At 44.7% G+C, this 13322-nt stretch overlaps 1 protein-coding gene across 13 annotated transcripts in view; it reads left to right on the forward strand.

Moving 5' to 3' along the window:
• LOC105020624 (adhesion G protein-coupled receptor L3) overlaps positions 1-13322 on the forward strand; it is a 253307-nt gene that overhangs the window by 89266 nt on the left and 150719 nt on the right. For all 13 annotated transcript variants that reach the window (XM_020043547.3, XM_020043551.3, XM_020043555.3 and 10 more), the window contains exon 4: positions 2815-3028. In XM_020043547.3, coding sequence (XP_019899106.2) covers positions 2815-3028 — 214 coding nt within the window. The remainder of the gene's footprint in view (positions 1-2814; positions 3029-13322) is intronic.

Genomic DNA, 13322 nt, shown 5'->3' on the forward strand with positions numbered 1-13322 from the left:
GACGTTTGAAGTTTGAGACTTATTACAGTTGTGCCAATAGACCATGTATCGGCGTGTTACTCGTGGTGCATACATTATTAACCATGCTTGCCATACCATAAAATGCGAAAGCGTCATTATCTTTCCTATGAGTTGCTTTGATTTCTGGCAAGCTCGGACGGCATACTGTGAGTTTCACATCGATCAATTTGCTCCTGTTGCCTCAGAGAGTGACTACTGCACTCTCTTGACCCAGTGTATTGAAATAGATCAATGGGACTCAGAGAGCAAATCTGTGTTTAGACACGCTATTCTGCAAAGCATAGGATGACACTTCAATAGAGCTCCAATCTGCTTATAAAATTGATGTGGCGTAGCGTTTGAGAATGATCTAATCCATAGCAAAAGAATAATATGAAGCAGTATGTGGTATAAATACGATAAAAATGAAATCATTTATTGATTTCAGGGATCACAGTGACAGAATAACTTAAAAAAATAATTATTTGTTGGAGTTCTCAGGGCATATGCTTGCAGACGTGTATATGGTAACAGTCTGTGATAGTCTTTAGGTCAAACCATGCAAATACTGTGCAGTCTGGTTTTTGGGACAATAACAGAATATGTTTTATGATGTGGAGGTTATCATTCTCTGAATACTGTATGTATTGTTTGTGCTTGCTCCTTTACATTCCAAAATAATACATTTTTGGTAGAATTATGCTCATTATGTTGACAGTGAACAAGCTTATTAAAAGTAAATGGGTTATAAAACATGTTTTCCTAAAGTAGATTTCTTGAAAAAACTTATATTATGATATACTGCATCTTCATGGCCATATTTCCAATGCCCTATTTCAAATTTCATTTTGTAGTTCTCATTAAATGTATATATTTTTCTCTACGCCTGGTTGTCAATCACCCATCAATTATATTGTTCTTCTAATCTCCCTCGACTGGATGTAGATATTTAAAATGATCCGGATCATTCGCTGTCAGAAAGCGCGAGAGAACCCATTCATTAAGTGAGGGATAATTGATAACTCCAAATGTCTGCAATGCCTGTTACAATGGCAACTGGCTTCTACCAACCACAGTAAGGAGCCGATACTGATGTAGGCCGAGTTCCAGTTAGTGGCCCTGTCCCCTACAAACTCCCTATAGGTTCTGGTGAAAAGTAGGGCACTTTGCAGGGATTCGGGTGCCATTTTGCAACTCGACCGTGCCTAGTGGTTCCACTCAAAAGTTTGAATGATTTATGAAGCAAAATGAAATGACACAGTATTGAACAGCTTCTTGTTACAAGTCACTCTGTGCCACTGTGTACTCTTGCAGTTCGATGGGTGGGAGATGTTTCAAAGTGGTACCAGGAAAACCTTTAGATCATAACCGCTCAGATTGCTGTGAAATCTACTGCAAGCTCTGTGTGTGTGTGTGTGTGTGTGTGTGTGGGGGGGGGGTCACTTCGCAAAAGGCATAGTGGTCACTTGCAAAAGAACGCACACTAGTATGACACGCGCACACACACAGACTTTCACTCACTCACATTCTCTGTTACTTCCTGGCAGGCTTCCTGGCTTCCATCCCATGATAAATGCCTGCAGTAGACATTGTCCAGTGTTGTTGCTGCAACATGGACACTTCTGTTAAGGGGTGTTTATGAAAATCTATAACTGTCACGGTCCCCGCGCTCACTCGGCCCAACGTTTATGTTCCCCACTCATTTTTCATTCCCACTGTAAACACCAAACCCCAGGAGTCTCCCCTCTGTTTCCGCGGCCTGGAGGAAAAGCAGAATGTGCCCGGACAGACAGCAGCCTGGGGGTCTTGTTTGTTACCGTTTGGCTGCCTGAAGTAAACGACGGGGGTTCCCGCGAAGGCGCTAGCCGCTAGGCGCTTTGACCCCGTCAACACCTTATCATGTGAAGCAGGCACGACCACCTGTTGTTTTGCAATCAGTTCTAAACTCATGACTGATGCATCAACTGATCACACGCTCCGTCGGTAGAAGCAGTAAGGAACCTTGTTTGAGTGGGACATTTTATTTTCGTTGAAGAAACCCCTCTTACGGCCGCTCTCTTCTTTCCCTCTCTGCACTCCTCTTTCCGTGTCACTCCTCCTTGCCCCCCCCCCCTCCCCCCACCACCATCTCTGCGTAACTGGTTTGGATGGTCATCATCGGCGCGATTCGCATGCTCGCTACCTACTCTCCTCACCTCCCTGACTATCTCGATCCTCTTTGTCCTCCCTCTCGCACAACCCACAGCCATGTTCAGGGCTGCCGTGGTACAAAGAAAAAGGTGAGTCAACTATGAGATCCAGTGGGCGATCATGCCGGCCTAAGATATAAGACTGACTGAAAAAACCTCAGATGACAACTGGAGATAAGACTAACAACCACTGCTATGCCATTTTTTTTTTTTTTTTATGCAGGCATAAAGGAGGCCCGGGAATCTTGTTTTGTGTTTAGAAATGTGCACAAAATGCACATCAGTTCAGAAGAGTTAATAATAGGGAGATGTTATCTTTTTAGTCACCTTCATGTTTGTATTACCTTATGATAAGATGTTCTTTCAGCTCAGACCCTATTCCAATTTCAGTGTGCGCCAAACTGTACAAGCCTAATAACCTATAACTCCCCGATGCCTGCCATTGTGTGTCTTTTCCCAAATTGCTCTAACCTCACTTTCTGTCCTTTTCTCTTTAAAATCCTGGTCTTACGGTTACATTACGTGGCCCATTGAGTGACCCAGATTTGATTCCCGCTAATGCTCAAATACAACTGGGGTTATGCAGGGTTACTGATGTTAGTGTCCCTCTGTACCCACCTTACAGCCTTCAGTCGAGCGCCCGTCCCAATGGCGGTGGTGAGGAGGGAGCTGTCGTGTGAAAGCTACCCCATCGAGCTGCGCTGCCCGGGCACTGACGTCATCATGATCGAGAGCGCTAACTACGGCCGCACGGATGACAAGATCTGTGACGCAGACCCGGCCCAGATGGAGAATACCCGGTGCTACCTGCCCGATGCCTACAAGATCATGTCCCAAAGGTGAGAATCTCAAGACTATCTAATCTCAGAACATATCTATCTAACTCACAGATATTTGTTATGCCTCAGAGGTGAGAGTCTAGAAATATATTTTTCTGCTGCTTACCCAACTCCTACAAGGTCATGTCCCAGAGGAGAGACTCTAGAACTGTGTTTCTATGTTTCTGATGTCGACACTCTTGATTTCCATGTCTTTGTTATTGTAGCTACTTCACCTTCACAACCCCTAACATTTAGCATTACGCATCAGAGATAAAAATCTTTATTAACTTTCTATAATTAATATTCACAAACTGTCTTTGCATGGTATAGTTCATTGATAACCACTCGAAGTACCCAAACTGCCTTTGAAATTTTGGCTACCTTATATTAAGCTTTTGTCTGGGGCTTGTAGACCGGAGTCTGGGGGATTTTGTGAATTAACTTTTTTCATTCAGGGGGAACAAGTATAATAGGCAATTCTCCAATGTTGATTTTTGGTGTTCCGTTTCAGTTTCTGAATTAGGTTTAGTTGGATATTGAATTGATTGTTACTCTGCTTGAGATACTTTTTTGTCTCTGAGGCGATCCCCACTTCTATTACAGGCGCCTCTTGCTGTTATGGATTTTCATATTTCTGAAAAGCACGTTCCAATCCAGTGTATACAGTACACATGACATGTTTTATTACAAAGATCTTTTATGATGAGGAGGTTTTGGATTTGTTTAAAGATCGGAATTACAAGAAGGTGTTTTGAGCAAAGGTTCTAAATTAACTCTCTGGTGGATTGCTCTCTGGTGGGGTTTTAGAATCGACCATTTTTTTGAAACAATCTGATACATCCCTGTCTTGGACATTAAAGCCACCTATTCATTTAACCCATTTACAAATCGTTGTCCATTAGAATTTTTTTTGGTCTACATAAATCTTGTCTTGTTAACCAGCCCTGCGGTCTTAAGAGTGGAGCTGTGGCTACGTTGTGGATGAAGTTGGAAAGGTGGCCAATCTGTCAGTGCCAACGAATCATATACAGCATGTTGACAGTGATTTAAGAGAGTGTACACACCATTTGATGGTTTACATTAACAAAATGTATACAAATCATAGAGGCTTTGAGCAAATGTACAGCCAATGTGCTTTAAATAAGTTGAAGAATCACATTCAAAGTTATTATTTTAATTTCAGTATTGCAGTCTTTATATAGAGTTCTTATAGTTCTGTGCTGGTTAATTAGTTGCTAGGTACACAAGACAGTAACCGTAAACCAAGGCATGGTTCTCTGTGAAACCATTTCCCGTTGATTTATACAGGATTTGGTTCAAGCCCTCTGCTGAAATGCGCCAGAATTTGCGACTCTTCCCGCAGTCCTGTCATTGTGAATAGGTTACGAGCACTCCACAGAGATAAGGTTTATCTAAATTGCTGTTCAGTGTTGACACATCCCCGTTTCCCAAACCCAGCGTTCCATATGCCACCCGTTTGAGAATACTAATGACTTTCTGCACATTATCTAACTGCCTCTCCCTTCACTTTAAGTGTGTGGCATGACAAAGATGAGATACGCACTGCTGTGAGAACGAGGGATAAAAAGGTGGGTCTAAACACCACTGTCAGATAATTGATCCGCCACATAGCATCTTCTTAGTTCTCCCTCCTGCACCGCCCACTCAGAACACTAATCCCTGCCGAAATGAATCGAAATGGAGATGAGGAAGAAACAGTCGACAACAAAAAAGACAACAAGAGACGGAGAGTGTCAGAAATCCGCAGTCCTTTCTTTAGCATCACAGAGCCAGTGGAGGCGACGTACAAAAGGTAGACGGACAGCAAGTGAAACCCAATTCAGAGATTTAAAGCGAGCAGTTATTGTGTTCGGGGGCAACGTTGGCACGGCCACAATGATTGTTGTGGGTGGGGGCTTTGGTGGTGCTTTTAGGACTAGCAGCGAAGCTAACACATTAGCATCCTTGAAGCTAAGCTAATTAGAAGGGGGGCGGGGGGGATCAGAAAAATAAAACAGAAACTCAGAAAATAGTTGCTTCAGAAACAATGGATAGATAATGCAGATGTTGATATGAGATGAAAAGCAGGCCCAAAAGCTGCTTGCTCTGTGTTTCTTTGGCATATTCGTCTGATGTTGCTGACAGGATAATGTGACAAAAATACACATTGAAGAAGAATGGAATGCTCACAACAGCATTGCCAACTATGACATGCTTCTAAACAATTTACCGCACTGCACTTTAATTGGCTTTGATCAGATTATACATGCATTACATAACAAAAAAACATTGCCATATTGGTTAAAATACGTTTAACGGTTACAATAAATCGTAAATAGCCCGGCAAACTCTCACTTATCCATTTTTTGTCTCTTTCTTTTAGGTGTTTACATGGAAAGAATATTGGCTACTGGGTTCATACACACATGTCCTGCAAACAGATTAGGCACTGCCATACCGACCAGGGACTGAGGGGCACATTTCTGTGGTATTTCATATCATTTCCTGCTGTGCCTCTTCCTCCCTGTGAATGGAATGTTCCCCCGTTTGGAATTTCATTACAGCCCAAGAGCCACCTGTCTTCTGCTGGCACTGGCTAAGTCATTTTCACTGGCAGGGTCTGGGTATCACTTTCGTCCTGTTAACGTGTCCCGGAGCTCAGACTCTAAGCCAAGGCAAACATCCATCAATAGAAAAATACCCATCCATGTCACCTTGCTCGCTCTTCGTCAATACACATTTAGTTAGTGCAACCACCTTTCCCGTCCCCCTTTCCCTCTAACTATTAAAAAAGCGTCCCGTTGATATTCGTAATAATAGAATTACCTCCCCGCCCAGGGTAAGGAGGGTTGTGTACTGAGGTTCCTACATCAAGGTGTTTGGTTCCATTAAAGTCTTTTAGGCTAGGTCTAATAGCTCCTGTCTGAGTGATAGCACGCCGCCGTGCCGGTGAGTGCCGTAATGCATCTCAAAATGAAGGCTGTCTCCCCGCCATGCCCCCAACAGGATGAATGGCTCTGAGTCATTACTAACACTCCTGCATGCGGCGGCCATTACGGGTCTGGAAAATCGCAGCCGCTCAAAGAGGTGTCACCTGTGTGTGGAGCCCGGTTTGTGACAGGAAGTTGGCTCATGATATTGTAATTCAAATGTATGGCACCGGGACTAATTTGGGGGTGATTGGGCGACAATTACCATGCTTTAGTCCACCTACGCTTCCAAGTTCACTTTTTCGAGTTAGGCTGGCGGTTTTGCATTTTGGGGACTCTCCAAATCTCCCCTTGGTGAACTCCACAGTGACGCAAGATTATTCCAAAGAATTGCTTCCATCTGCGCTCCGCCACAACACGCCGTTATCCTATCAGTCGGGCTTGATCGTGCCAATGTGCGAGCGATGCGCCGCACTTCAAAAGCCAACGCCAACGATATCGAACGGCAGCCTCAGCCTTTTCTCATCAGAGTCGCAGTGCCTGTCCTTTTTTGTGTCCCCTTGTTGCATCCCCCGAGGCTTTGTGGCCTTCATGGCCAGTAATTACAGGCAATATCAAAGTCGTATATCACCCGGCATCTCTGCGGACCTCGCCGAGTACCTTAAGGGAAGGCCTGATTGGCTGATAGCGGTGTGTCACGCCTCCGTATGATCCCCCCTTCCTTGGAGGAGAAGAGGGTAAAAAAAGGAGAACCCCCCGCCCCCACCTTCCCTCGGTTTCTATCCCTTTCCTCTGAACTTTGCATCTCCTTCATTTCTCTCTCGCGTTCAAAGTCTGCTAGGTTTTTGCATCCTGATTGGATGTCTGCGGCTGTGTGGTCTTTACACAGGCAAGGATCTTGCTTCACACAAGCAGTGAGCAGTGTTGTGTCCGCTCCCAGGCATACGCAATGAGAAAGGAGAGACACAAAATTAGAATTAAAGTAGATGTGGAAACTTACTGAAGTACATTGAGTATGCTTGGCCACTGTTTTAAAGAGTTTCTGATTTTGAAATAATATGTAGTGACTGGGGTAGTAAGTGAAAAGTTTGAGTTTTTGATTGGATAGCATAGCCTGAACATGTTTGACTTGTTTCTCTGGCTTGAACGGTTAAGTAGATAGCGTCTGTGATTTATTTTTTTATCCAAGTGTATGCACATTGACAAGGGAGTTAATCAGCTTTAACCTACTGTGGTGGATGCCTTAGAGTGCTGTGCCATTCAGGAGATTAATATCTTTGTTTGTTTTTTGTGGTTTAGAACCTCAATTTTTTCCCTTTTTCGTATCACCCCTAAATATGACAACAGTATATGCAATTTTTTTAACAGTAAAAAAAAAGATATAATAATTTTATATATATATAAAATTATTATATATATATATATATATATATAGTGTGTGTATGTATATATATATATATTTGTAGTGTGTTTATATATATAGTGTGTGTATGTATGTATGTGTGTATGTGTGTGTATATATATATATGCTTGATTAATTTTAGAATGATTACACACTATTGCTTTTGGTGGGGGGTTTGCAATATAAGATGTGTGGTTTGGCTTGGTGTTGAACATTTCTAAGTAAATGATTCGGCTGAGCGTGAGGTAGGATAGAGATTATGAAGACGGATGAGAGGGGGAACCACCCACCACTGAAATGAAAAGGGATCTTACCATGCTGAGCAGATGAGCAAGTGGTGTGATCAATGGCCATGCAAAGCCCCTCCAGGGGGTCACTGTTGTAGAAAGTCAAGACCTGCATTAGCATTTTAACTCCTCAAACAAAGAGATGAATTCATGCATTCATTTATTCTCTGAATCACAGCTATCAGACTGCGTGTGTGGTTCTTGGCTTCTCGCACGCACCCAAGAGATTGGATGCAGGGTTATTTTCTGAAAGAAATCTCCAGCCTCCAAAACGCTGAGGTTGTGTGTTTTGCCCGTACATTTCCCACTGAGGACATTGTGTGCTGTATGAAGTCGGAATAACACGAACAGCAAAATTACTATGAGGTTTATACGGCAGAGCCGTTTGCCATTGAAATGTTACTCATCCTCAATCTACGATATTCCCCTCAAACGGTGGTTGTTCTGATGCACCAAAATCATATGTAACACAATCATGTATATACCAAAAGGAATTGGGAGGTTTGCAGATTTATACCAAAGAGAAAAAGGAGCTTGGACAGAAAAAGAACGATTAAAAAACACATATCCCCCCCTGTCGGAATACAAATAATATAAATGAAATCCCAACTGATGATTACTTTGGAAATATTAAGCCCAATTCCCAGCGGTGCATGTTTACCTTCCCCGCTGTTCTAACCTTCATTCCATACTGCGCTTTTCATATTGTGTCTGTATAATCCCGTGTCTTGCCCTATGGATGATGTCACCCGTCATTCATCATCCTGTTTCCTTTTTCCGCCCTGCCTGACTCCGTTCTCTCCAACCGGCTTGATAAGAAACTGCTGTATTTCCATTTGGCCAATTAGGTTCAGTACATTTGGCCTGGCGGTCTAACCCTACCCGACTCAGAGCGAGCCTGGGTCTTAGACCAGACAAGACTCAGCGGTGATTAGGGGGGGAAAGGGGTCCATACTGTTAGTTGAAAATATTTGAGAGTTTTACCCATGCGGAGCAGATTGTTAGGACCGAGAGAAAAAGAAAGAGGGATGAATCTAACGCATTTGAGTGCTGGAGTTGTTCCAAATCCCATTTGGTTATTTTATGCCCCAACGAGTAAAGAAGTAAAACATACGAATTTGAGAGGTTTTCACCTTTAACCTCTTCTCGTCAGGAAACCTCAACATAACTCCGTCCCAACGTGATACAGTGTCAGATGAATAGCCTTGCACGGTGCGGTCACTGGCTAAACATTTGCTGTAATGTAATAAAGGAAGTGGTTGGGGAGGGGATAGCTCAGACCATTTATCAGCTGTGGGAGTGGGTTTCACTCGGATGCCCCAGAAAAGGAGCTAATTCAGACTGTGTGCCAGTGGTGAAACCGCACACTGAGCAAACCAACTCGGCTCCCATCATCAAACCCAAGTTTTTCCTCCTGCGCACACCGAATTCTCTTTGTTGTTTTTCCTTTCCGTCTTCTTCCTCTTTTCCCCTCTTAATTGGCAGGTGGGAGTAGACATCCATTTGATGTCTACTACAGCTTGTCGCTTCCTCGAGTATACAAAAAAGAACGCGGGGATGGGGGGGGGGGTGATTTCCCGCCGCGTCGTCTCATGTAGGAGTAGGAGGGCGACAAAGCTTGACCTTTGGGTAGCTTTGCATCGATCTGTCTTTGCCTCGGAGATGAAGCGTCTTCTTCATGCTTCTTTGATTTATGTTTCGTCTTTGCTTCGTTACCATTCCTCCTATTACTCTCTTACTCCCTTCGTACCCCGCGTCCTGCCTCCCCGAAATAACTTTCCCGTGACGTAAATCCCAGTTTTAATCACTTCTGCTGAGGGCTTTTTAATTTAAACCGATGTCTGAATGGAGGATTTCACCTGAAATTCTTCCATTTGATCAGGCTCCAGGTCTCAGCCTTGTCTCCCTGTTTTATTGCGCCAAATCCCAGTGATTTTCGCCAGCCTAATTTAGCCGCCTCTCGTGTGTAGCATTTGTAGTGCTCATACATCATAACGTCAAATTACAAAATGGGTAGGCATTGGAAGTGGGGGTGGTCAGAGTGTCCAAGCGCCGAGTTCGTTTCCTCGGGAACGACTTCAATCTTTAGACAGCACACTTTGCCATACTTTTCCCCTACTTAATTCCAGAAAATAAGACTGGCAACAAAATTAGGACATCTCCCAAGTAACACGCTATGTATTAAGGAGGCACATCATTTTAAAGCATGCACGATCAACATTTGCGCGGAAGTGCGTTAGGACAGTCGGAATATTTCTGATAACTTAGCTTGTCTGCTCGGCTCTCGGCTGTTTGAGTGGTGTAGTGGTTTTGCATCATTCATGAGAACCGGGGGTTCATGTTGGCGTTTGTTTGTTGGGATTCAAGTCTTATTTCTCTGTTTTGCCACTGCCAGCCATTCTATTTGTCTAATTGAGTCGGTGTCGCTCTCTGCGGTTTTCGCCCGTTGTCTCTGCAGCTGTGGTGTTAACTGTGTTTTCCACCGAGCTCTTTAAGTGTGTGCACAAGTGCTGTTTGTCAGCTGGCGGCCCTGTGTACTCAAGACGATGGGAGGGCAGCGTGGGCCCGACTTGTAGCTGGTGAACCCCAGTGAGGTGCCCTGGTACGTGACTCGAGCTGTTTGCCTGGGACGCCGTCCAGTCGGAGCTCTGTTCCGTGGTCGTGAGGGTCTTTGTCCTCCTCATTGTTGACATGCTCTCCCACCGTATTGCGGCGGTTTTCCGTCTCTTTGTCTGTCTTTCTCTTGGAGGGTTTTTCAGTCAATCCTCTGCCTTCGAGGGGCGCACTGATACACGTGCAGCACTCAGTTCCTGCCAACGCTGCCACCTGCTTCCACGGTTGAGGAAAGACTAGGGAGCAAGCCGGACCCTTCTGTGCCCTTTTCTTCTTTCTCTCTGGAGGACAAACTGCCATCCCCTTGGGACCTCTTTAAACCAGGCCCCCCCCCGAGCTACCTCACCTGCCACAGGGCCTTTCTGGCATCGTCTGTCCAGTCCTCTCATTATAGCGTCTCATATTTCAACAGCAGGGTGCCCCCCCCCAAGTAACACTTTCCAGAACGTTTGTCCAGGGGCCCACTGATGGCTTTTACAGTCTCTGGGTTTCGTTCCTTCACACATCAGTATCCTTTAGGCTAACTTTTGCTAGTTTAGAATGGTTTGATTATTATTCCAAGGGATGACGTTTCACTTGTTTTGACAACTGCCACAACTTCTGTGCTGATTGTTTAAATGGCCGTAATTAGAGCTCCCATTCATCTCTTTAGTCTACATAGTTTAAATGAATAATAGGAAATTATATGAAAGGGGATGCATGGCATGTCAACTATTCATCTGTAATTAGGACGATTTCAATGTAACCCTTTGATGCTATGAATGACTTCATTAAAACTATCATGAACAGGTTGATAGAAACTGGAAATTGACAATTTGTCCGTTCGCCATAGTGCCATCCATTTCCGTCTGTAAAAGATGCTGGGGGAAGGGTGTGGCAATGCCTGTATGTGTATATATTGCTAAGGTAACCATGACATCCGAGTAAACACGATCACGTGAGGGCGTGTAATCACGTCGTTTCCTGTCACGACTCGTGGCGACAGCATTAGTCTGCTGATGAAAGTTCACAGGGTGGTTAACGTTTACATGATGAAACCGAGCCTCCTTTCCAGTGAATACGAAGGAATTACACCGGAGACATTGTGATTGATGTTTGGCTCCATTTTGAAAAATATGAAGAATCACATCATACATCATACTCAGACTGCCATCAGCCTACCCACACTATCTGCAGGCTGTCGGCTAAAGCGCTAGGGTCGGAGTGGACACGTTCTTGATGTAACCAGACTGTTTTCGCGAAAAACCAAACCAACATGCGCTACGCACCATTGCTAGCACACGCTGCTTTCTATCTGCAACAAATCAGTTTGGGGAAAACACACAGGGTGACCGGGAAGATTTTCATATTAAGCTCATTCATATTTGAGACTAATAGTATTTAAGTATGTTGCCAATTGGAAGGGAAAGTCGCTGTGTTTTGTCACTGCGTCCTCACGGTCCTTTTGTCATCGGAGCGTGCTTTCTGTGGTGAGTTCCATCATGGTTCGTATTGGCCCAAAGAGCGGCCTCTCATGCCAGCCTTACTTGCTTGTGAAAGCTGAAATGGCAGGTAATTGTCTTACTAGGAGCATGTCAATATGGCACAGTGGGGAAGCTGTCTGTAGCTCTCAGTCCTCCATTGTTATTCATGAGCCTTAATTTCGTCGACGACCCTCGCGGCAGACGTTGGCAATGAGAAATTAGAGCCTGTTCAGGGCTTACACTCGTATCCACCTCAGCGGCCTCTCGGAATGGGGAATATGTGTCATGTTTGTCTTGCTGTCACGTGTTGTTTGAATGCTTCTTTTTGCCCGGTCGCTATAGCGACCACCTGGAAGACGTGAAAGGTGGGGAAATAAAGAGATTGGGAGGGAGTCAGGGAAGGATGGATGGGTGGAGGGAGGGTGAGGGCGAGCGGGAGGGAGGGAGGGAGCAAGTGAATAAATGGGGGAAGGAAGTGGGGGGAGGCTATGCCACATGTATACAAGAGTGTGAAAATGCAAGAGAGAAATGAAATGTTCTACCAAGCACAAAATGCAGAGTTATTGAGGATGAGATGAGAGTTATAGAGGATGACCTGCTGGTGGACCCGGTTTCTGTTTCCCCGTCGCGACTCGATCAGAATTTTGTCCATGTCACCTTGGGAAGTCTGCGGACACTATCCAGTCTTTCCCCAATATAATTGTTTACTACACTGTTGACTCTCTGCAGGGACAACATCTGGTGGTTTTTGATTAGTTACCAGGCCGGAATATTAAACACAAAGCGAAGGAGACTCAGCGACATCATATAGGAATTTTGTTTAGATGCCCCCATTGGCAGGCCAGGACACTTTTGGCATTTTCTGACCAATTTAAAAACGTATCTCTCCGTTGTGGCATTTGTCTCTCTGAATCCCAGAGCTGTTTGAACACGATGTTGGTGGTGTGGTTTAAGGCCGAGTGTCTGACGTGTTTTAAGGGCCGCTGTTATGATTTCAACGCGCCGTTGGACCACTGCCAAAGCGTTGCAAACGCTAACGCTAACGCTCCCGTTGCATCGACACTAGCTATCAGGTGGCTCTGCTACTCCGCTCCTCCAGTCAATTTGGCTTCAGCGCTCCGAAGTTATGTAAACTTGCCAAACACCCCGTGCATAAATTCTCACCCCCTAGGCGTCAAATATAAGAACGGCTCTTCCGTGCCTGAGTGGACATTGAGGTCCACACCACAGGGCCAAAATTCAGCAAGGGCGTATGCCCCATGGCATTCCGAGAGACGCTGTCTTTGAAACCGGGCGTTGGTTGAAGTTGGCAATAGCTGCTGTTTTTTTTTTCTCAGATGGTTTTGCGTTTACCCCGCTAATGGCTTAGAATTGGGGGAGAGGTGTTTCTCGATCCATTCCTAGCGGAGCTCCCAGAAGCTGTCGTTCCAGAAACCAATCTATTCTGACTAAAGCTCCTCTGTGTCTGCTTGTGTAGTCTGAGCGGGGTTACAGAGGCGGCAGCGTTGGGTCGGTCACATTTCCCTGGCAGCTATGATTTAAAATCAGGAAATGGACCAAAACCATACCTGCGTCTTTATTATGAGCCGAGCAGTAAATGCATTCGCAGGAAATTAC

The sequence above is a fragment of the Esox lucius genome, chromosome 24 (genome assembly GCF_011004845.1).
Source record: "Esox lucius isolate fEsoLuc1 chromosome 24, fEsoLuc1.pri, whole genome shotgun sequence".
Classification (NCBI taxonomy): Eukaryota; Metazoa; Chordata; class Actinopteri; order Esociformes; family Esocidae; genus Esox; species Esox lucius.